This window comes from Myotis daubentonii, chromosome 12 (genome assembly GCF_963259705.1).
Source record: "Myotis daubentonii chromosome 12, mMyoDau2.1, whole genome shotgun sequence".
In the NCBI taxonomy this organism is placed as follows: domain Eukaryota; kingdom Metazoa; phylum Chordata; class Mammalia; order Chiroptera; family Vespertilionidae; genus Myotis; species Myotis daubentonii.
Genome location: NC_081851.1, coordinates 19,575,044 through 19,599,453, shown reverse-complemented (window position 1 = coordinate 19,599,453; position 24,410 = coordinate 19,575,044). Strand labels below are relative to the sequence as shown.

The window sequence follows — 24,410 nt, the reverse complement described above, 5'->3', positions numbered from 1 at the left end:
GAATTTCTCATAGCAGCGGGAAAGGCAGCCAAGCCGTGGGCCGCGTAGATGCTCAGCCCTGTGTCCAGCCTTGGCCATCACGAGGCCCTGTGGGTGCCCCGCAGGAGACCCAGCGCATCTGCTCTGCCCGAGATGGGCATCCCGGACGCCGACAGAGGAGAGATGTCCCTGGTGTGTACCCAGCTGGCACAGGGCGGGCCTGCTCTGAGTCTGGTCAGGAACAAGTTGAGGAGGGTGGTGGGAGGAGGCAACCGGCCCTGCAGTGCTCTTGTGACCCGTGGATCCACGAAGGATGCCTTACCCTTGCTGGAGGAGATGCTGGACCTGCTTCCTGAACCCCCCAGACATGTCATCTTCCTACCCATGACCCCCAGCGCTTCCCCAAGCACAGCAGCCAGCCAGCCCCACAAGCAACACCAGGCATCTTCGCCACCGGCCCCCACGCGGGTCACAGGAGGCGTCCAGGACCTGTCTGCTCCTCTGCAGGAGGTTGTGTCCAGGCAGATACACCTCCTCAGGTCTCATCTGGCAGGCAGTTCTACCAGCTCTTACAGCGCTGTGACAGGGAGTCCCCCGTGGCCACTGCCTGCTCCTTGGGGCCAGCTCTAAATGCTCTTGGGAAACGGCGTCAACCACAAGCCCAGGGTGTGGGCCCAGGGAAAGAGGCTGGGCTATCACCAGAGGCGGCTCTGGTGGTGCCTGGGCCTGGTCTGAGGACCACTTGGCTCTGCCTGTCTCCTGCACAGGCTGACTGCATCTGGTAAGGCCGAAGTCTGCGTGCTGGGTTTGTTCACAGGTATCTGAGGGGACACATTTAAAGGGCCACAGTTCCAGGCCCACCCGCCCGCCTCCCGTGGCCTCCAAGCACAGTGGTTTATCCTGAAGCATCTGCGGCAGGAAGCCACGGAAGGGGGGGGGGGGCAGTGGCTCTGCGAGCGTAGAGTGATGAGTGCTTATGTCTCCAGCCAGGCTCTCTGAGCCCCACAGCATCCCTACTTCCGATGCGCATTTGTTTCCTGAGTGTCATTCCCTCCTGACCCACCCTAGGGGGTGGTGTGATGGCAGCTCTGGGCTGGGAAGAGGCTGATCCCTCTGGCTCAAGCTTAGGGGAGTGGGGCGGAGCTGCAGGCAGGCACACGCGGGGCAGTCACGGCAAGCCAGTGTGGTTTGGTTGGCAGATGATTACTAGTCGCCGTTGTGGAAGAAATTCTTTAGAGAACGTGGGCCTTCTCCGCAGACGGACATTGGTCCCAGCACCTTCTGGGACCAGGGAGTCTGCAGGAGGGGGCTCCCATGTAACCGCCCACTCAGGGTTCTAAATACTCTGTTGTATCTCAAACCAACTTCTGAAAGAATTATCCAGAAAGAGGTTAGATGGGCCATAACCTGTAGAACAAGCTCATAGCGTGTACGGCTTTCACAGCCCAGGTCTCCTCACTGTCCATCCAACTCATGGGTATTGTATGGCTTTGTTCCTAGAGGGCAGGGACCATGCTCATGCAAATTAGCATCACCCAGCCCAGTGCACAAAGGGCACACCCGCACACAAATGGAGCATCGTGGACGTCACCGAGAAACAGTGCCCTGCTGGCCACGAGGGTGGGAGCCACGCGGAGGCCTGCAGATGGACTGAAGAGACTGGGGCATGTCTTGGGAGAGGTGGGGCAGCGAGGGCTCTGCATCAGGAAGGAGCAGAAGAGATGCCAACCAAAGCAGCAAGACGCATGGGCCTGGTTCTTTCTGTGCCGCCAGGTCTGGGAGCCTGGCAGTTCATGTATTAGGTTCTCGGGTACTCGTGTGGGGTTGTCGTGTAATTCCCTCAGACTCGGCTTCCCCAAGCTTAGGAACTTTTTAAAAAATGTATTTTTATTGATTTCAGACAGGAGAGGAGAGGGAGAGAGAAACATCAATGATGAGAGAGAATCATCGACTGGCTGCCTCCTGCACATGCCACACTGGGGATCAAGCCCACAACCCGGGCATGTGTCCTGACCGGGAATCAAACTGTGACCTCCTGGTTCATTGGCTGATGCTCAACCACTGATGCTCAACTTTTTATATAAAAAGTCAGAAGAAATCTTTCTTTTTCTAGCTTATAAATGCTCACTGAGCTGAGGATTGTGGCGAGCCGGCATGGCCATGGCATACTCAGCCCCACATTGGGCGCCACTTATGCTGCACCAGCACAGCCAAGGGTGAACCTGAGTGCTGGTGGTGAAGGATTTAGAAAAGACAGACAAGAAAATAAAAGCTGGGTCTCAGTGGGACGCTGTCCTCCCTGATGGAGAGCTAGCGACAGCGCCTGCAAGCCAAATCTTTATTTTATAACCAGATTCCACGAGGCAAAGTAAAGGCGTGGTCAAGATGTTTACAACATTCTCATGGGTTTCGATCCTACTCAATTACATGCACCTGAACGCTATCAAGCCCACATCACTCAGGCACATGGGGCCACGTGTTCAGACCATAGGTTCAAGCTTACAACTATAGCTGTTGGCTATTATTGTGCTGGGAGGGCTCTGCCCTCCAGGCTGGGACTTGCACGTGGCAATGAGAGGACTGTGCCTTCTCATTAGTCCGAGGCTTGAACCTGTCCAAACACTGTAGCCGCTCTCCACAGACGATCATTCTACAAATAATGAAATTGATAGCTTTGTGCAATGAATGGCTAGTTGTGTTACATTTATAGAACAGTATATACTTTAAATTAATATTTCCCAGCATGAATATATTTTTAGAAGAACCCTTCTTTGTAGGGGTACTACTTTGCTTTGTTTCTTAATGTTAGTACTGAGGAAAAACCTGGTCCTACTCAACGGATACATTTTGATGGGTCTGAACTGAGTCCCGTACCTGGTGAGGGAGGACGTGGGAAAGGGGCTGCACTCACCTCCTGCCATGCGGAGAGGGCCCCTGCGGGCACAGAGCAGGGATGCGGGTGCCCAGGCTGCAGACCACCTCCATGACCTCTTGCGTTGAGGGGCACCACATACGCACATCCTCATCTGTCAGGCCAGAGGGAGGCAAGGGTTAGAGCAGGCGGAGGAAGACAGGGCACACACCTCCTGCGGGGGGGGACTGTGGAGACCAGCCTGGCCGGAGGGGACCAGCTTCTGCATCATGCGGCACAGGCACCCCCTGCAGAAATACGGACCTGTGGTTCTCAGACACTCATTGGGGCTCTGGGAACCTGGACCTTCATTCTCTGACCTTCAAGCCATGGACCACCTGACCATCTCTGGCAGGCAGGCCGCAGGACACTAAGCTGCTCAGAGTGGAGCCAGACGGCGAGCCCTCAAAATGGCAGAAAACGCCCGTCTCAGCACCCGGCTCTGCCACACAGGGCCCTGGCCCTGGCCACCGGGTTTCCCAGGCCTCCATCCCTGCCGGTGTCTTCTCAGCAAGCACAGGCTGTGAGCACCATCTTCTCTTGACCAGTTTACAAAACAAGAGTGATAATCTGGCCCCATCCACAAAGGGGAAACCTTACCTACTCAGTGTTAGACTCCCAGGGCAAGGACGATGGGCCAGATACAGAGGGTCACCAGGCAGAAAGCCCCGATGGCTAGCAAAGGGCAGACTGGAAAAGCAGACCCTCGCCCCAGGGTGACCTGTCCTCCCCTAGCATATCATTCACTGGTCGTGCGTTCTGGGCCCAGATCTTTCAGATCGCTGGTCAGACGGTTTGGACCCCTGACCTTTTCCTCCCTAAAGATAACATCTAGGCCTCAGTTGTATTTTATTTTTAAAATATATTTTTATTGATTTCAGAGAGGAGGGAGAGGGAGAGATAGAAATAACAATGAGAATCACTGATCGGCTGCCTCCTGCTGGGGACAGAGCCTGCAACCCGGGCATGTGCCCTTAACCAGAATCGAACCTGGGACCTTCAGTCCTTAGGCCGACGCTCTATCCACTGAGCCAACCGGCCAGGGCTCAGTTGTATTTTAGCTCCAAGCCTAGAAAAGCAGCAAGGCACTCAGGACACTGAGCCCCTCAGGGCTGAGCCAGATGCGAGCCCTGCCCCAGAGGTCTCAAAACCGCAGAAAACACCCGTCTCAGCGCTGTGGCTGCCTCAGGACCCGCTGCAGTGACTAATGACCCCGGCCCTGGCACTGACCCATCCATCAGTGGAGACCACGACCCTGAAAGAACACAGCTGTAAAGCTGATGGATATTCTATGAGACACTCCGCGAGACCTCCCTGAGACAAATACACTCAGGACAAAGGGTCCAGCATGCACTCTCCCTCCAAGGAGCACGCCCGTGCCCTTCCCCCACAGGCACGAGTCCCCCAGCCTCTAAGGGGCCCCACGAGACTCGCAACCAGGGGAGCAATGGGCAGTGGCAGCTCGTCCCAGGCTTACCGCCTAACCTGTCTCCAAGGCCCCCTTTTCTCTGTGCAGCCCTTCCCTTTGGATAGTCCACCCCCCATCTCCTTCCCTTAAATAAATTCAATTTTCTTTCATCACTGTCTGAGACAGCTATTTTTCCTGACTTTAACCTTTCACTTAGGGCTTTTGCTTTTGTCAGACTATTTAAGGACATTTTCAGAAATAGGAGAACAGAAAAATAAAAACAAGGCCAAGCATGTTTCCTAAAGATGAAATGCTACAACGTCCTCTCTGCACATGACATGCCCCCATGCCCATCAAGACGCAGTGGAGGAAGAGGAAGAAAGGAAGGAAGGAAGGAAGGAAGGCAGGCCATCCTAAACCAATCTGACGAAGTAGTGCACAGCTAAGAGGACAACTGACACCAAGTCACAAAATAAGCCGGCAGTGTCAGAACACAAATGCAGAATTTGACAATGAATGAGGTGTCGGATCAGGAACCTGGAAGAGGGCCCTAGCCGATTTGGCTCAGTGGGTAGAGCGTGGTCCTGCGGGCCAAAGGGTCCCGGGTTTGATTCCAGTCAAGGACACATACCTTGGTTGCAAGCTCCTCGGTCAGGGCTCGTGCAGGAGGCAACCAATCGGTGTGTTTCTCTCAATCAATATTTCTCTCTGTCTTTCCCTCTCTCTTCCACTCTCCCTAAAAATCAATGGAGAAATATCCTCAGGTGAGGATTAACCGCCCCCCCCCCCCCCAAAAAAAAGAAAAGAAAAGAAAGAAAGGAAGAACCTGGAGGCGGGGCTGGGGCACTAGCAGGTATGCCCCAACCTTGCCGTCAGAGGGTGGATGCGCTCTCCTGAGGGCCACCTCCCTGCGCCCATGTGCGGGAACTGTGCCGGTGCTAAGGCTATAAAGGGGATCCTGTGAGAACTTGACCTCAGGGAGCCCGCAGTCTAGGAGGGAGAGGAGCCAGGTGGACATATGAATACAGGAGCATGTTCACGCAGAAAACAAAGCAGGTGAAAAGTATGGCGCCTGCTCAGAGGAGCGGAATCAACTGTCCAGAGAAAGGAGGGCAAGGAACAGCACAGGCAACAGGAAAGGAAGCACACCGCTTGCAAAGCCACAGAAATGACAAAGACAGAGGAGCATGTCCAGAGACCAAGGTAAGTCACCAAGTGGCCTAAACTCATTGCGGAGCCGGCTACCGAGCCAGCAGCCAGCGGAGGGGCGGGCAGGGGGTCTGAGCCCCATCCAAGGACGTGGCTTCGGCCGCATCAGGTGTCTCTCTCTTCGGAAATGTATATGGGTCCAGGCTCACCCAACAAGTAATTAGACTCCCGGAGGAGGAAAAACTTTCCTTGTTTGTTTTTTCCCTCTCAGGCAGCTTAACAAGAGAGCGTAATGATAGCCCTTGTCTGCTTCACAACCAGCTGGGAAGAATGAAGTCTGCAAAACACAATGCGACTCCGCTGGAGAGAGAGCTGTTTACCAGGCCCTTGGGGACGTGCTCGTACGTGCACGCATGTGTGGGCGGCGATGAACTTTCCAGGGAGGGGAAGGCGCGTATGGAAAGAGAATCAAGCTAGGGCGAGGCCCTGGGAGGCCCAGCTGGGCCAGAACATCCTGCCAGGGTGTCAGACCCAAAGGGTGCTGTGTGGGGCCTACACCCTTCCCACTGAGGCCCGCACAGGTGCTCTGGTGCTGGAGCGGGGGAGACACCAGCCTCAAGCCTGGAGCCTGGCATTGTCCAGCAGTGACCCAGGCACAGGTGCCAGAAGGAGTTTCAGAGAACGGGTGCTGGGCTGCCTGGGGATAAATGTCATCACAGCCCCGGAAGTTGGCTAAGTGACAACAGGCACCAGAGAGCCCGTAATTAACGCTGTCTGTAAGTAGGCCATGCGCTCAGCTTTTCCTGAGCGTGTCCCGGGTGAGGGTTTTTTGGAGAGCTGGCACAGAAGAAAACCCAGGCATGGAGCTACCAGCTCCATCTCCCTCAGTCTCCACGCCCACGGCAGTCATCCGAGGCGATCCCCGGGCCGGCCGTGCCTTCCTCCAGCGCCAACAGCTCGCACAGCTGCCTCTGTTTAGAGGTTGAGGGTCTGGAGGCGTCCCTGTTGGTGGCTCTCCTGGGATGGAACGGATGCGTCGAAGACAGGCAGGGCAAGAAAAGCATCAGACCTAAACCAGTGACTTTTCCATCTGCGCCTCATAGCAGTGGCTTCACATAACCCCACTTTGTCCAGGCCGTGTGTGCGTGGGACTGGGAACCACACAGCCCAGGACCCGGAGGAGGGCTCCACCGCCTCAGCTTCATGGGGGCTGCTCCCAAACACCATCACTGCCAATCATCAGACCGAGCCCCAATCCAGAGTGTGGGCTTAAAACCCATCCTGCCTGCCCTCCCAACTCTAATTCCTTAGCTTCCCTCAGCACTTTCCTAGTCAAATTTAAACTCATTTCAACGTCACTGATTCAGCCTTTGTCATTTAAAGTCTTATTCACTCAACAAACAGTAAGTGAACACTGAATGCTGGGGTCCAGCAATGTAGGAGAGACAGACACACGTGCGTGTGCGTGTGCGTGTCCTGGTCTCTTGGAACTGATTTGTGGGTAGGGAAATAGTGCATGTGACAAGTCGACAAATAAATATATAAATGATGGCAGGTAGGCGGCTGGCCTGGGAGAAAGGTGGCCAGGGTGACGGCGATGTCACAGACAGAAGAAAGAGCTACAGGGACCTGAGGCCAGAGTGCAGCTCCTCCCAGCAGAGCCCGGGTGCTGGGGGTGCGAGGCCCGGGGTAGGGCCTGCTGCCCTCCAGATGCTGGGGTGTGCAAGACTGAGTGTGGAGGCCTGCTGCCCTGCACACATTGGGCGTGCGAGGCCCAGGGTGGGGGCCTGCTGCCCTGCAGACTGGGGCAAGGACACAGGGCAAAGGAGCAGGCTAGTCATATGGGGAGGGAGTGATGTTACCAAAGGGATCCATTATGCCTATCAAGTCCATATTTTAAAAATGCACTCATTTCATGGCACAACTACAGGGTGAGGCCCCATGCGGGGGGGGAGGGTGTCTCCCATCAGCAGCCTTAATGGGGTGCTGGTTCCTAAAGGAAGCACGGTGCCCACCCATCGTTGGGGAGAGCCGTGTTTTCCCAACACTCACGGTGCCTCTCACAGCAGAAAGCTGGTGCCTAGCAAGACCTTGACAAGCCATGATCCACTCTGTTCTCGGCCTCTCACCCCCACTGGCTCCTTTTCCAGACCTGCTCTACCCACCTTCTTCCAGAACCTTCTTTTTGCTTGACGCTGTGCAACCGCCCATGGGCCTCTTCACTCTCCTTTTCTCCCCACTCCCTGAGACCAGGCCCCCCTTTGGTGCCGCCACAGCCTCTCTGCCTGCCTTGTGTAGCCCAGCCTGCACGCAGCCCCATCTACAGCCCTCCACCCACCCACCACACACAGCCTCTGTCAGCCCTGGCCTGTTTATTCGTGGGGCCGAGGGTGTGCACAGGGTAGGTGATGCCGTCCTCACGCCACCTCTCTTCTGCCTCTGTAACTCACACTACCGCCTGGTGTCACCTAACACAGTGGAGCACTCCAGGCCCTGCTGTGTGGGACAGACCTGCATTGTGCCAAACCACTGAACCACTCGTATCGGCTAGAATTAGGTTCAGGTGCAAATAACAGAGACCACAGACAAAACAAAGAACCCGCCTGGTTTTAAATAAGCTAGATTTTAATTCTCTTTGATAAAAAGGAAGCCTGGAGGCGAGTGGGCTGCAGGGACCTGACTGACCTGTAGGGCTCTGGGTGCCCACCTCCTGCTGTGCCATTCTCAGCATGTGCCTCTCCTTCTAAGGGCCGCCTCAGGTCCAAGATGGCTGCGAGAGGCCCGGCTATCACGTCCCAGGCCCAGGCAACCACTTCCTCACTTTGCCACCTCAGTGTGCATGCTTGGGTTGTTGTTAAGGATGCAGGGCCCCTCAGGGTGACCTGGGAAGGCGGTGGCAGATCACCATCCCAAGTTTAGAAAGCAAGAGTTTGAGAGGAATTTAGACACAAGCAAAGGGCTCCCCAGTGAGTCCCTGAATGCCTGGGCCACCATGTTCTCTCTCATTTTGATTTCTGAACCTGAGACATTGGAATATTCCAGATCTCTGGAATAAAGGGAGACAGAAGACACCGAACACAGGCAAGGACTTGGTGCAACAGGCATCTCATTCATTGCCAGGGGGAATGCCAAACGGTACAGCCACTTTCGAACACAGTCTGGCAGTTTCTTACAAAACCAACCATATGATCCAACAATTGTGCTCCTTGGTATTTTCCCCAAATGAGAAAACGCCTGCCCACACAAAAAGCTGCACATGAATGTTTATAGCAACTTTATTCGTAACTGTCAAAACTTGGGAGCAACCAAGATGTCCTCAGTAGGTGATGGATGAACAGTGGTTCACACAGACAGTGGAGCGTTCATGGCCGATGAAACAAAGAAACAAGCTATCAGGCCATTAACAGACATGGGAAGCCTCTGGCGCATATTATTAGTGAAAAAGCCTCTGAAAGGCTAAGAGTATGAGTCCAACTGCATGACACCTGGAAAAGGCAACCACAGAGACAGGACAGAGCAGTGGTTGCAGGGGCTGGGGCACAGGAGGAGGAGTGGCAGGTGGGGCACGGGGTTCTTAGGGCAGTGAAACTGTTCTGTGTGAGACGCCAATGGCGAGAGATGTCATCACATTAATAAAACCCACAGAACATACAACACAAAGAGTGAACTCTAAGCTAAAGAAGGAGCTTCAGTTAGTAACCTTTTATGTATGGCTCATCAGTCCTAATAGAGATACCACACTCATGCGAGATGTGACTAACAGGAGAAACTGTGTGTGTGTGTGTGTGTGTGTGTGTGTGTGTGTGTGTGTGTGTGTGAGAGAGAGAGAGAGAGAGAGAGAGAGAGAAAGAAAGAGAGAGAGAGGAGTGGGGGAGAGGGAGAGAAAATGGGAACTCTCTGTACTTTCCCACTCATTTTTCTGAAACACTAAAACTGCTCTGAAATTTAACAATAACAACAACAAAGAATTTTTTTAAAAAGAAACAGAATCTGCACACCCAGCACCGGGCAGCGGCCCGGCCTCTCAGGCGGGCGCGTGTGGGGACCGCGTGTGCTCTGCTCTGGACAAGGACACAGCGGGAACACGCGGTGGGTCCCGGACTATCTGCACATTTGGAGTCACTTTGGGTGCAGCTTCAGAAATGGCTCCATCTGTGTCCCACCAGTGACTGCCTTTAAGTAGTCTGGGGTGTGGCTGGGGCTTTGGAATTTTTGAAAATTCCCAAGTGGTTCTGATGCACAGCCAAGCTGGGAATGCTGAGCTAAGGAAAGCGCGGCCCCCCGGGCTCCCTCCCGCCCTCCTGTCCTGCTCCTGCTCCTGCGGTGGAAACGGGTGGGTGGGGTGAGGTGGGGGAATGAAGGGAAGGCAGTGGCCCAGGGGTTCTCAGCCCCTGCTGTTTTCTGGAATCGCCCAGGAGGTCTCAGAATGCCCAGGCCAGGTTGCTCTCCAGAGCCACCTCACGGGCAGGGCTCAGGCCTCCTCCTTTGTGAGGCTCAGCAACAGCCAAACGCTGCAGGGGCTGAGGCCAGACAGCATGTCCGGGGCTTGGCTGCACAGACAGCTCCACAGCCCACTGGCCGATGGGGCTCAGAGGAGCTGATGGGAAAGGATGCTGAGGTCCACTGTGGGCAATGCACCTGCTGCTTGAGACTCATCCTCTCCTTCCACGGGCACTACCTGATCCTCCTGTGTACCCGGCTCACGCAGCTGCACAAACTCCAAAGAAGGTTAAACAAAAACAAGCAAAGAGTGGCCCCTGTGCTCAGGAGCTCACAGCCTGGGAGAGAACATGAATCAAAGAATTCACCATGAACTGTGACCAGAGCCACAAAGGGTGGAAAAGGAGTGTGAGAGTAGAGAGAAGGGGGACAAGACACGGGGTACAGGGCAGAGTGCCACAGAGGTGAGCCAGAGGAGGAGATGGCTTTGGGAAGGCAAATGCAGGCAGCTGTGGGGAGGAGCAGGTGTGCAGCCAGGCAGGGGACTGGCACGTGCAAAGGCCCTGTGGCAGGAAGGAAGATGGGAGGTAAAGAAGGCCTGCAAGGCTGGAGCACTAAGACCAAGAGAGAATATGAAAAAGTGAGCCGGACCAGGGTTGGGTCAGGCACGCAGGAGACTATGTACTTTCCCATTCATTTTTCTGAAAAAAAGCATCACCCAAAAAGTGTGCAGCTCGGGCTTCCCAGCCCTGATTATCTGCAAAATGGGAAAATAGTTCCATCTACTGTTGGACTATCCTGGCGACTAAATGAGATAGGCAAAACCCTGGGCTTAGTGCCTGCCACAGCTCTCTAGAAACATTAGCTATTATTTTTAATGAAACAACCTTTATTATCACAACTGACAAAGTTACATTTAAAAAATGAAGATTAATTATGAAGTCGAATTACTGTTATCTTTGCTTTGCAACTGGAGACTTTAAAGGGGTCGAGCCAAGCAAAGGACGGCTGCAGGAGAGCTGCGGGATGGGTGGTCCCCCGTACTTTCCTGCCCGTCTGGATCTATACAACCTGCTCGCAGTACCAGTGTGGGGTTAACAGTGCAGCTGGCAGACCTGGGTCCCAGCCACCTCTCTGGGCCCAGGGAAGTTAGTGAGTGAAGGGGACCCACACGTGTCCGCTGCTACTGCTACTGCCACTGCCACGGGAGATGTGGCTCACTAACACGTGGGGCTGGGGGAGCTGTGTCCGCTGGGAGCTCCAGGAGGCCCTGGATGGACTGCGTCCTGCCACACAGCACCCGCGGAGGCTGTCCTGCCCGTGAGAGGCGAACCAAGCGAGGCGTGGAGCTCCTAACGAGACAGCGAAGGGCAGAAAGTGTCCACCAGATGTGTAGACAAAAGGATTTCTGATGCTTAAAAGCCCTCTGAGAAAACAAAAAGAAAAACCCAACCCAACTATCTGGGACAGAAATGGCAAAAGCAGACCTATAGACATTAAGAAAAGGGACAGACAGTACCTAGAGTTCCTTTGGTTTATTTAGTGACATCTCATTCATAAAAAAACACGTTTGTTCTGAAAACAGCTGTCATGTTTTGAGTGTCCACTGTGCACCAGGTGCTTCCCATCTGTCATTGCTGCCGACACCGGGACAGTCCCGAGGGCTCGGAGCTGGCCACCTGGTGACTACACCCAGTCTGACTGCTGAGCACCACCTTGTCCGACGCTGCCCTGTATGCCACGGGGTTCCCCAAGGGGGTGCCTGCTGTCTCTACTCCACCCACCCCATCCTATGCTCTATCACCATTCATGCATCCCGTGTCCCCAAGATCCGTCTCTGCTCGAAATTTCCAACGAGTCAGCCTAAGTTCCAAAGAATGCTGGTGCTGGTCTCCAAACTTTCAGATGTGCAGGTCCACCATTAAAAATCTCAATTTATGCCGAAACCGGTTTGGCTCAGTGGATAGAGCGTCGGCTTGCGGACTGAAAGGTCCCAGGTTCGATTCCGGTCAAGGGCATGTACCTGGGTTGCGGGCACATCCCCAGTGGGAGATGTGCAGGAGGCAGCTGATCGATGTTTCTTTCTCATCGATGTTTCTAACTCTCTATCTCTCTCCCTTCCTCTCTGTAAAAAATCAATAAAATATATTTTTAAAAAAAATCTCAATTTATATCTCCAACAATTACACATTTGTAAATTACGTAAATGTACCATGATGCTTACATATGTCCATTATATAACTTGGAAAACTTGAAAAAGATTAGTTACTATGAGCTAAGTTTCCACCTCAAGAAACTGGGGGGGGAGAGGGGGGGAGCAAATCAAACTCTAAACAAGCAGAAGGAAGGAAATAATAAAGGTAAGAGCAGAAGTCAGAAAACAGAAACACTGTAAGGGAAATTAATGAAGCCCAAAGCTGGTTCTTTCAGAAGATCAACAAAGTTGATAAACCTGTAATGTGACTGATCAGAAAGAGAAATTCCCAAATCGGAATGAGAAAATGACCACCATCACTGGCCCAACAGATGTTAAAAGGATAAGGGAATATTATGAAAAATCTATACCAACATACTCGACAACTTAGATGCGAGGAACACAAACTAGATGTAGGTAACATAAACAGCCACATAGCCATTATAAAAATCAGATTTGTAGTTAAAAATCTCCCCACAAAAGAAACTTAAAGCCCAGATGGCCTCACTGGCTATTTTTACTAAACATTTAAGGAAGAAATAATACCAGTTCTGCACAAACTTTTCTAGAAAATTGAAAAAGGGAATACTTCTCAACACATTCTATGAAGTCTGCATTCCCTGATGCTAACACCAGAAGGAGAAAACTACAGACTAATATCCTCATGAACACAATGGAAGGGATCTTAACAAAAATTTAGCAAATTGAATCCAACAATACATAGAAAGTTAATACATCACGACCAAGTAGGACTGACTCCAGAATGCAAGGGTGAATGAATCAACATTCAAAAATCAATGTAATTCACCACATTGAGAGACTAAATAAGAAAAACCATATAAACATCTTAAAATCCAACGTCTTGAAAAATATCCAAAGAATGTACTGGCCAGGGTCATTTTATTTTATTATGCCCTCCCCTCCTACACAAATACTACAGAAACTGCTAGAGAATGGAATGGGTAGGTGAGAATGAACAACATTGTCCTGGAAGCTAATTCCTGGCAAAAATTCTCAGCAAAGTAGGAGTTTATTAAGATTGTAGTTCAGAAGGTCAATATACAGAAATCAATTGTATATCAGTACACTGGCAAGGAACAAACCAAAAATAAAATTTTAAAAAATTCCATTTACAAGACCTTCTAAAAGAATAAAATGCTTAGGAATAAATTCAGCAAAAGAAATTCAAGGCTTGTACAAAAGAAATCTAAGGAAATGGAAAGATATCCTGTGTTCATGAACTGGAAGACAATATTGCTAAGATGTCAATTTATCCCAAATTGATCTATTGGTTCAGTACAATCCCAATAAAAACTCAAGGAGGATTTTTTTTTTTTGGTAGAAAATGACAAGTTCATTCTAAAATTTATAAAGGAACTAGAAGAGCTAAAACAACTTCAAAAAGAAAAACAAAGTTGAAGTACTTAAACTACCGGATTTCCACACGTATAAAGCTACAGTAATGAAGATAGTGCAGGTAAACTTAGACATATAAATCAATGAAACAGAATAGAGTCCAAAAATAGACCCACACATATTTGATCAATTAATTTCTGACAAAGGTGCCAAGGTAGTTCAATGCAGAAAGGATAACCTTTCAACAAGTGGTGCTGGACCAACAGGACAGCCATCTGTAAAGCAATTAATCTTACTTTATACCATAAATAAAAATTAACTCCAAATGGATCACTGACCTAAATGTAAGGCTAGTTATAAGCTATAAATTTATTTTAATTATAAAAATTATAACTTAGAAAAATTGTAGAAGAAAACAGGAAAAAAATCTCAGTCACCCGGATTTCACAAATATGACAATAAAAACAGAAATTAAACAACATGAATAAATTGTACTTCATTAAAATAAAAAAATATGTTCTCCAAAAGACACTATCATCTAAATGAAAGGAAAGCCACAGATTGGGAGAGAATACTTGCAAAACTTGTATCTTGCAAAGAACTGTAACTAGAATATATAAAGAACCCTCACAACTCAATAAGAAGATAACCCAACCCAGTAAGAAAATGGACACTTCACCAAAGATGGCAAATGAGGTCACACAAACATTATCCGTCTTTAGGGAAATGTGAAGTAAAATGCCAGTGGGCTACCACCACATGCCTATTAAGAGAGTGGTGGGAAGGACTTGGGGCGCTGGAACGCCCCTCCACTGCTGGTGGGAAGTGGTATGACCACTTTGGAAAAAAGTTTGGAAATGTCTTAAAAACGCAAACATACATCTCCCACATGGCCCAGCCTGTCTACTCTTAGACAGGTACCCCAAGGGGAAAGAAACAGGTGTCAGTGCATAAGCATGTTCACAACAGCGTTATTTCAATAGGTTCCAAACAGAAACAACCAAAATGCCTATGAACAGGTGACTGGATAAACAAACCTGTGTGGTAAATGTCCACACTGGAATACCACTCAGCTATAAGAAGGAATAAACTATCGGTGCACAACAACATGGATGAATTTCAAAATAATGATGCTGAGGTAAAAAGCCAGACAAGAAAAAGAGAACCTACTGCCTGATTCCATTTATGTAAAATTCTAGAAAATGCAAGCTAATCTGTAGTGACAGAAAGCAGGTCAGTGGTTTCCTACAGACAAAAGGGGAGGGATTACAAAAGGCACAAGAACACTTTGGGAGTGATGGACATGTTTATTATCATGACTGTGGTGAGTTTTATTGTGTACAGGTTAACATATGTCAATTAAAACTCAATAAAACTTTTTTTAAATGGGCTAAAATGTACATATATACATTAGTGTTTTCTTTTTGCAGCCTGGTGGCTCATGCCACCTCCAGGACTCCTCACTCTGCAGGCTCCTGGACATCCAAAGAGAGAAGTGGAAACTCCTAGAAGAGTAACTCTCCACTGGAGATCATTTCGTTTTTAAAATATATATTTTTATTGATTTCAGAGAGGAAGGGAGAGGGAGAAAGAGAAACATCAATGATGATGTTCCTGCACGCCCCACACTGGGGATCGAGCCCACAACCTGGGCATATGCCCTGACCGAGAATCGAACCATGACCTCCAGGTTCACAGGTGGATGCTCAACCACTGAGCCATGCTGGCCGGGCTCTGGAGGTAATTTCAAATGACTGCTCAAGTGGCAAACGATGTATGGTGTAAGTAAATATGTAAGCATGAATACGTACATTATGTGGCTTGTGCATTCACTTTGTTCCTGGAAGTAATCACAAGGGATTGCTAATAATGAGTATTGGGGAGAGGAAGTAGCTATTGGGAGCAAGTCCAGAGGGAGCTTTCACTTTGCACCTTTCTCTAGTATTTAAATTTCCTGCACTTGGTACATGGAATACTTTAAAAATAACACAGCCCAGCTGGTGTGGCTCTGCGTATGAGCATCAACCCAGGCACCAAGAGGTTGCCAATTTGATACCTGGTCAGAGCACATGCCCAGGTTGTGGGCTCGATCCCTAGAGGGGGGTGTGCAGGAGGCAGCTGACAGATGTTGATGTTTCTCTCATCAATGTCTCTACCTCTTTCCCTCTTCCTTCCTCTCTTTCTAAAATCAATAAAACACATATTTAAAAAATAACAAAGGTTACCTGGCTAGTGTGATTATGGTCATTTTTTTGTTTGTTTTATTCTTTTTCCATGAAGCAGCCTTATAAATATTATCTGGGAGGGGGTAAGGAGGAAGGGAGAGGAGGAGGAAGGAGAATGAAAGCAGGCAACGACAGAAAAGAAAATTACCCACAAAACAGGGGCACGTCAAAGATACTCCCAAAGCCCCAGGGAGCTCTGGGAATAAAGGGAAAAGCATGGTGACCAAATGAGGAAGAACAAAGTGCCCGAAAACACTACTGGTGAAAATAAAACTAATCTGTTTTGAGAGCTGAATTTCTCGCCCACTTAAAAAATATCCAAAGAATGTACTGGCCAGGATCACTGTATTTTATTATACTCTCCCCTCCCACACAAATACTGCAGGAGGGTAGGTAAGAATGAGCAACACTGTCCTGGACACTAACAGGAGAGAGCCTACAGGTTTTATGCCTCTTCTGATGTGCTCTGACCTTGCTGACGGAGCTCCCTTCTCCAGGCATTGCTGCCTACTCAGGATGATGGGCAGGTTTACGGGCCAGTCCTACATTGTTAAAGAAACACCAGGTCATGTCTTTCAAGCAATTAATTGCACAAGAATACGTTTGTTTTCAAAACCAAATTCTGCCATAAAAAAAGAAACTACTAGAACTAATAAATGAGTTCAGCGAGGTTGCAGGATATAAGGTCAAGATACAAAAATGTGCTGTATTTCTACACTCTAGCAAGGAACAATCTGAAAAGAAAAAGAAGAAAACAATTCCATTTATAATAGCCTCAAAAAGGTCTTACAATACTTAGGAATAGATTTAACAAGGGAAGTATAAGACTTGTACACTGAAAACTACAAAATGTTGTTGAAAGAAATTAAAGATATCCCAATATCCCATGTTCATGGATTGGAAGACTCAATATTTTGTTGTTAATCCTTACCCGAGGATATTTTTCCAATGATTTATTTTTATTTTTTTTATTTTTAGAAAGAGTGGAAGGGAGGGGGAGAGACAGAGAGAGGGAAACATCGATGTGAGAGAGAGACATTGACTGGGGTCGGGATCGAGCCTGCGTGCCCTTGACAGGACACGAACCCCGGAACCCCTACTGAGGCAAACTGGCTAGGGCAAGAGTGAATATTATTAAGATTGTCAATAACACCCAAAGTTATTTACAGATTCAACACAATCACTATCAAAACCCCAGCTTTTATTTTTGTAGAAGTTGACAAGCCAATCCTAAAATTCATACAGAAATACAAGGGAAAGTTGGAGGACTCACACTTCCCAATTTCAAAATTTATTTATTTTTTTAATTAAATCTTTATTGTTCAGATTATTACATTTGTTCCCCTTTTTTTCCCCTCATAACTCCCCTCCTCCCAGTTCCCACCCCACCCTCTTCCCTCACTCCCCATCCACTGTCCTCATCCATAGGTGCACGATTTTTGTCGTCTCTTCCCGCATCCCCCACACCCCTTTCCCCTCCAAGAATAGTCAGTCCATTCCCTTTCTATGTCCCTGATTCTATTATAATCACCAGTTCATTCTGTTCATCAGATTATTTATTCACTTGATTTTTAGATTCACTTGTTGATAGATGTGTATTTGTTGTTCATAATTTGTATCTTTACCTTTTTCTGCTTCTTCCTCTTCTTAAAGGATACTTTTCAGCATTTCATACAATACTGGTTTGGTGGTGATGAACTCCTTTAGCTTTTCCTTATCTGTGAAGCTCTTTATCTGACCTTCAATTCTGAATGATAGCTTTGCTGGATAAAGTAATCTTGGTTGTAGGTTCTTGGTATTCATCACTTTGAATATTTCTTGCCACTCCCTTCTGGCCTGCAAAGTTTCTGTTGAGAAATCAGCTGACAGTCGTATGGGTATTCCCTTGTAGGTAACTGAGTTTCTTTCTCTTGCTGCCTTTTTTTTTTTATTCTTTTATTGCTTAAAGTAATACAAAGGGTATTACATATGTGTCCATTTTTTCCACCCGCCCTTAACAGTCCCCTAGCCTCCCCTATCCCCCAGTGTCTTATGTCCATTGGTTATGTGTATATGTATGCATACAAGTCCTGTGGTTGATCTCTTACCCCCCTCCCTCCTGCCCCCCAACCCTCCCCAGCCTTTTTTTCCCTCTCTTGCTGCTTTTAAGATTCTCTCTTTGTCTTTTGCTCTTGGCATTTTAATTATGATGTGTCTTGGTGTGGTCCTCTTTGGATTCCTTTTGTTTGGGGTTCTCTGCGCTTCCTGGACTTGTAAGTCTATTTCTTTCACAAGGTAGGGGAAGTTTTCTGTCATGATTTCTTCAAATAGGTTTTCAATATCTTGCTCTGTCTCTTCTTCTGGCACCCCTATAATTCGGATGTTGGTACACTTGAAGCTGTCCCAGAGGCTCCTTACACTATCTTCATATTTTTGGATTCTTTTTTCATTTTGCTTTTCTGGTGGGTGTTTTTTGCTTCTTCACATTTCAAATCTTTGACTTGATTCTTGCGATCCTCTGGTCTGCTGTCAGGAGTCTGTATAATATTCTTTATTTCAGTCAGTGTATGCTTAATTTCTAGTTGGTCCTTTATCACGACATCGAGTGTCTCACTATATTTCTTGAGGATCTCACTACATTTATCGGCGGTTTCTAGAAAGTTCTTGAAAAACCTTAAAAGTGTGGTTTTGAACTCTATATCCAGTAGTTTGCTTTCCTCCATTTGTCATTTGTGTCCTTTTTTCTTTGTCTCCACATTTTTTATGCTTCCCTGTGTTGATAAAGTGATTTTCTGTTCTAAGTGTCCTCTAGGGCCCGGTGGCTCAGCATCCCCAATTACCTGAGGTAGACACTCTTGGTGCACCCCCTTGTGGGCTTTGTGCACAGTCTTGTTGTAGTTAAGCCTTGATTGTTGTAGGTAACACTGGGAGGATTTGACCTCCAGGCCAATTGGCTGTGAGAATCAGCTGCGTCTACGGTGGGAGAACTTCTGTGCTGAAGACACCCTTATGGGCCAAGACTTGCTTCAGTGGGGCTTTGGTGCTCACTGAGTCTGCCCCCTGAGTGTGTCCCTTATGGATCTGCGGAGTTATAATTGGATGGTCCCACTCTGACCACTGGGTACACTGGCTCTTGGATCTAAGGAGGTGCTAATCTAGCCTCTGCCTGAGGCTACCCTGCAGAAGCCAGCTGTAAAGCAATGCAAGTTGCCTTGGCGCCTTGGGAAGCTGCAGTTTGTTAGGTAATTTTCAGATTACAAAGGGCCGGGCCTTTCATATGCAAAAGCCTCCCTTGCACGGCTTGGGTGGGGCGGAGCCCCAGGGGATCAACAGAGTGGGCGGAGCGAGCAGTATGGCTGCTCTCAGTCCTGTCCTCAGAGGCCCCGGCAATCGCTGCGTGTGCCTCTGAGAGAAAGCTGCCCTCGAGTTCCAACCAATGCCAGACAGTCCCGTTTTTCCCGTATGAGTCTGGGTCCCCAGAGACTCACCGGAACTGGAGCTCAGAGCCTGAGACTCCCTCCCGATTGAAAAAGACAATCGTGACCTCAACCGCCAGCCCGCTCCGCATACACCTCCGCACCTTCGTATTTACTTCCACACTGCACCTCCTCTGAATCTCGGTATGCTTTTCTCTTTCCTTCTAGTTGTAGAATTTCCACTCAGCCAGCCTTCCTGTGGTTCTGGATGATGTCCGTTCTGTCTTTTAGTTGTATTTTTGAAGTGGTTGTGCGAGGCAGCAATCTCCGATGTTTACCTATGCCACCATCTTGGTTCTCCCCAATTTCAAAATTTAATACGAGCTATAGTAATCAAGAATTTGGGGGTATTGGCATAAGAACAGATGTATAAATCAATGTAACAGAGTGGAGAGTCCAGACATAAACTCATACATCTATGGTCAATTGATTTTTAACAAGGTGCCAAGACAACTCAATGGGCAATGAACAGTCTTTTCAACAAATGGTGCTGGGACAAATGGATTTCCACATGCAAAGCAATAAAGCTGGACTCCCTATCTCACCCCATATATAAAAATCAACTCGAAATGGATCAAAGCCCTAAATGTAAAAGCTAAAACTATAAAACTCTTAGAAGAGCACAGTTGGTTAGAGTGTCATCCCAATACCCCAGGTTTGATCCCCAGTCAGGGCACACACAAGAATCAACCAATTAATGCATAGAAAAATGGAACAACAAATCGACGTTTCTCTTTTTCTCTCTTTCCCTCCGTCCCTTCCTCTCTCTCTCCAAAATCAATTTCAAAATAAAAAACCTGTGAAGAAAACATACGGGAAAATCTTTATGACCTTGGACTAGGCAATGGTATCTTGTTTCACACCAAAAGCACAGGCAACAATAGAAAAAAAAAAACCCCAGATAAATTAGATTTTATCATAATTAAAAACTTTTGTGCATCAAGGACACTATCAAGAGAGTGAGAAGATAACCAACAGAATAGAAGAAAATATTTGCAAATTACATATCTGGTGAGAATCTAGTATCCAGAGTATATAGAGAACTCCCACAAGTCAACAAAAAGAGACAAAAAACCCCAACCAAAAAATGGGCCAAACATTTGAATAGATGTTTCCCCAAAGACGGCCACTAAATACATGAACAGATGCTCGACATCCTTAGCCATTACAGAAATGCAAATCTAAACCACGATGAAAGACCACTTCACACCCACTAGTCAGGCTACTATCCTGAGGTGGACAATAACAAACGCTGGTGGGGATGTAAAGAAAGCCGAACCTTCAAACACTGTCAGTGGGAATGTAAGATGATGTCACCACTTCTGAAATAGTTTGGCAGTCCTTCAAAAAAGTTAAACATAGAATTACCATTATGACCTAGAAATTCTACTCTTATGTATATATATCTCCCCATAAACACTTGTGTGCAGATGTTTATAGTAGCATTATTCACAATAGCCAAAAAGTAGAAACAACCCAGTGTCCATCAACTAATGGATAAAATGTGATACATCCATACAGCGAATACTATTTGGCTATAAAAAGGAATGAAATACTGACAAACACTACAACACGTATGGACCTTGAAAACATTATGCCAAGTAAAGTAAGCCAGACAAAAGATTATCTACTTTTTTGTTGTTGTTGATTAGATGCCACATATGAGCGAGATTATGTGATACTTGTCTTTCTCTGACTGGCTTATTTTACTTAGCATAATACTCTTCAGGTCCCTCCATGCTGTCTCAAAGGGTAAGAGATCCTTTTTTTTTCTTTTTACTGCTGCATAGTATTCCATGTATAAAAGTATTGATGAAGAAAATAGATCCAGAGATATAGAAGCATGGAACAGACTGTGGAATCCCAGAGGGAAGGGAAGGCAAGGGAGGGTGGGTGGGTGGGAAGAGATCAACCAAAGACGCTGTATGCATATAAGCATAACCCATGGACACAGACGATAGGGTGGTGAAGGCCTGGGGGCGAGGGAGGGAAGGGGGGCTAGAAGAGGTCAATAGAGGGGGAAGGGGGACATATGTAATATTTTCAACCATAAAAATAAAAAAGGTTACCTACTGTGTGATTCCATTTATGTGAAATGTCCAGAATAAGCAAATCACCGAGACAGACGCAGACCAGGGATTGCCAGGACCTGGGAGAGTGGGGACTGAGAGTGAGTGACCGCTGATGGGCATGAAGCTTCTTGTGAGGGTGAGGAAAATGCTCTGGGATTAGACAGTGGTGACGGTTGAACAACTCTGTGAATCACACGGAATCACACGCTTTAACAGGGTGAACTATATGGTATGTGGATTATATCTAAATAGCAACAGTTCTGTCTTGGTCTTACCAAAGAGTAAGCTTCACCCTGTCTGTAACGACCCCACTGTCCTCCGAGACCTGGCCCCCCCCCCCCATGATCAGGCTCATCTCCTGTACCCCCTGTTCTTTGTTCTGCGGCTCCCTGCTTCCCTGTACCTCCAGGGGAGCTATATTCCATCTGCAGTTGAAAAGAGTCTGCAGATGGATTCGCAGTGGGAGTTTTTGCTTTCCTTTTTTTCAATCCTCACCCGAGGATATTTTTTCCATTGATCTTTGGAGAGAGAGAGAGAGAGTAGAAGGGAGAGGGAGGGAGATTGGAGGGGGGCAGAGGAGGGAGGAGGAGAGACAGAAACATCAATGTGAGAGAGACACATCAACTGGTTGCCTCCAGCAGGGGCCAGGGATTGGAACTGCAACTGAGATAGAGGTACGTGCCCTTCACCAACAATCGAACTCGTGAGCTTTCAGTCCTCAGGCTGACGCTCTAACTGTGCAGCCAACCTGGCCAGGGCAGTTTTACTTTTGTTTTCTAACTGAATTAGTTACCCTGAGATTTCACATAAACATCCACAGTCTGGCCATGGCCGCTGGCTGCGGATCCAAGAGCCACGCTCCTCTTCATCCCTGGGAGAAGCCGGGTTCTGTTCGGGCTTCCGCTAGGAAAAGCTGGTCCATCCAGTGGAAGAACCGTGACATCCCGCTGCCCTTTGCAGGGACTGGCCTAGGGTGGCTCCTGGAGCAGTCAGAACTCTTAGACCGGGACTGGCTGCTTGAGCAGAAAACCGTTTGATCATATGCCAGAGCCAACTGACCACAAAGCTGATGCAGCTTAAGGCCCGGGCCCTCCCCTGCGTGCCCCGAACACTCTAGGTTAGGTAAGGAATGTTCTGGAAAACACCCTAAAAAGATGGAGGAGAAAAAACCTCCCAAGGTCCAGCACTTTGGTCCATGATTTCATTACTCATTCTAAGTAAAAGTTCACTTTCATACTTAATTTTCCATGTAATGAATTAGATAATCGGATGTTTGAATCACAGATAAGAATTTTAAAGCAGCTATCATAACTATGCTCAAGGAGGTCAATGAAATATGCTCACGTTGAATGAACAAATAAGAAATCCCAGTGAAGAGGAAGAAGAGGAGAAGAAGAGAAAGAAGGAAAAGGAAGAAGGAAGAAGAAGAAGAAGAAGAAGAAGAAGAAGAAGAAGAAGAAGAACAACAACAACAACAACAACAACAACAACAACAAGAACTAAATGGAAATTCCAAAACTAAAAATTCAAATATTTGGAAGGAGGCTGGAAACGTGAGTGTCTGGAGTTCTACCTTGAAGGAGTAGGATTCATGGAGCCGAAATTTTTCAGACATAGCCAGGGATTCAAAGGGCACTGACAGCCAGGAAACCCGTGACACAGTTCTGTTCAGTGAAATAAAATAGCATGGTGACGCTGGAGCTATGACAGCCACTCTGCAACCCCGCAGGAGCCGTGAGGCACCGGGGCTGAGCCAGAGCTCTGACACTCAGATGTGCTGGACAGAGCCCGCAACCCCGCCTCTGGAATGTCTGTTACATGAGATGATAAACCTCTCTGACGTGGGTATTTGTTATAGGCAAAGTCCATCCTAACCAACACACAGCTTGTCTTGAACATGGAGAGAGACCTGGAAGCACTGGACCTGCCAGCCCTTTAGAGAGAGCTCGGTCCCCAGAGGCAACTGAGCTTGCAAGCCCGGCCCTACCACCTTTCGAGATGGATCACCAGCCCCTAGTCTACAAATCACGCCTCAACTCCTGCTCCCACCAACTCCACCACTGCAAGTCCACCGGGTTGCCCTGCCCTCTCTTCCATCTCTTACTGCAGCTGCGCAGCCATCCCGCCCATGGGCCAGCGGCCTCCTGAGGGCAGGAATCTGCCTCCTCATTCCCGACTCTCCCTCTGCCCTACCATCGAGCGAGCTGCTAGAATACAGGACACCTCAGCGCATGTCTGCTGAATGAATGAATACCCACCCCTGCATGAAGAACGTCAGGGTGCAGGGTGTCCCGTCCTCCAAGCTCAGCCAGGAGCTCTAAACGGTTACGTGTGCTTCTCAGTCAGGACAATCCTTCCCACCACACTCAGTACAATGCTCCAAGGACCCCGCTGCCAGTCCTCAGCCGCTCACCTGGAGGACACCTGCACACTGTCAGCTCCGCCAGAGGCCAGGCCGCCTTGCCCTCCCCTGGCCGGGGGAGCATGGTGGGGTAAGACTCCCCAGCGGGTCTGGGAAGGGCTGCCCGTAACTATGAGCTCGAGGAAAGGGGAGAGATATCCCTAGTTTATAAAGAGAAAGATCAGGCACCTTGAAGGCTCACGCACCAATCACAGATCCCGATGGGAGGGGGCTCCTGGTTCTTCCCTGAAGGCTGTGACCCATGGATGAAAGGACACTCAGAGCACCTCAACTTGTAGACAAATCCAAGGCGCGTGATTCTGTTTGCAGCGACCCTGGGTCTGATGGATCTCGAAAATGCTTCCTGAACTGGCGGCCGACTTTCAGCTCCAGCTTTTGGGAGAGTCTCTCCCGGCACTGGCTCTAGGCTCCGGACTTGGCTGTTTTGTTTTGCCTCTTTGTTATGGTACAAAGCACAGAACATGGGATGGGGATGGTGACTGCACAGCAGTGAGGGGGTTAGGAGTGCAAAATCTATGCTTCTCCCAAACTTCTCGTCTTCCCAGACAGACACTGTGCCTATCAAACACGAACTCCCCACCCCTCCTCCCGTTCCCTGGCAGCCACCTTCTACTTTCTGTCCCTATAATTTTGATGACTTTAGGGACCTCATATAAAAGGAGTCAGCTAGCAGTTGTCCTTTTGATTCTGGCTTATTTCACTCAGCATGATGTCCTCCAGGCTCCTCTGTGCTGTAGCCTGTCCGTTTCCTCCCTTTTCAAGGCTGAATAACGCTCCATCTCATGTGTCTACACACTAT

The 24,410-nt window shown here is 48.5% G+C and overlaps 1 protein-coding gene across 1 annotated transcript in view; it reads right to left on the bottom strand.

Moving 5' to 3' along the window:
* Positions 1 to 24,410, bottom strand: part of FAM178B (family with sequence similarity 178 member B) — a 104,991-nt gene that overhangs the window by 55,990 nt on the left and 24,591 nt on the right. The window contains exon 9 of the mRNA XM_059659063.1: positions 2,891 to 3,005. Within this exon, the coding sequence (XP_059515046.1) occupies positions 2,891 to 3,005 (115 nt within the window). The remainder of the gene's footprint in view (positions 1 to 2,890; positions 3,006 to 24,410) is intronic.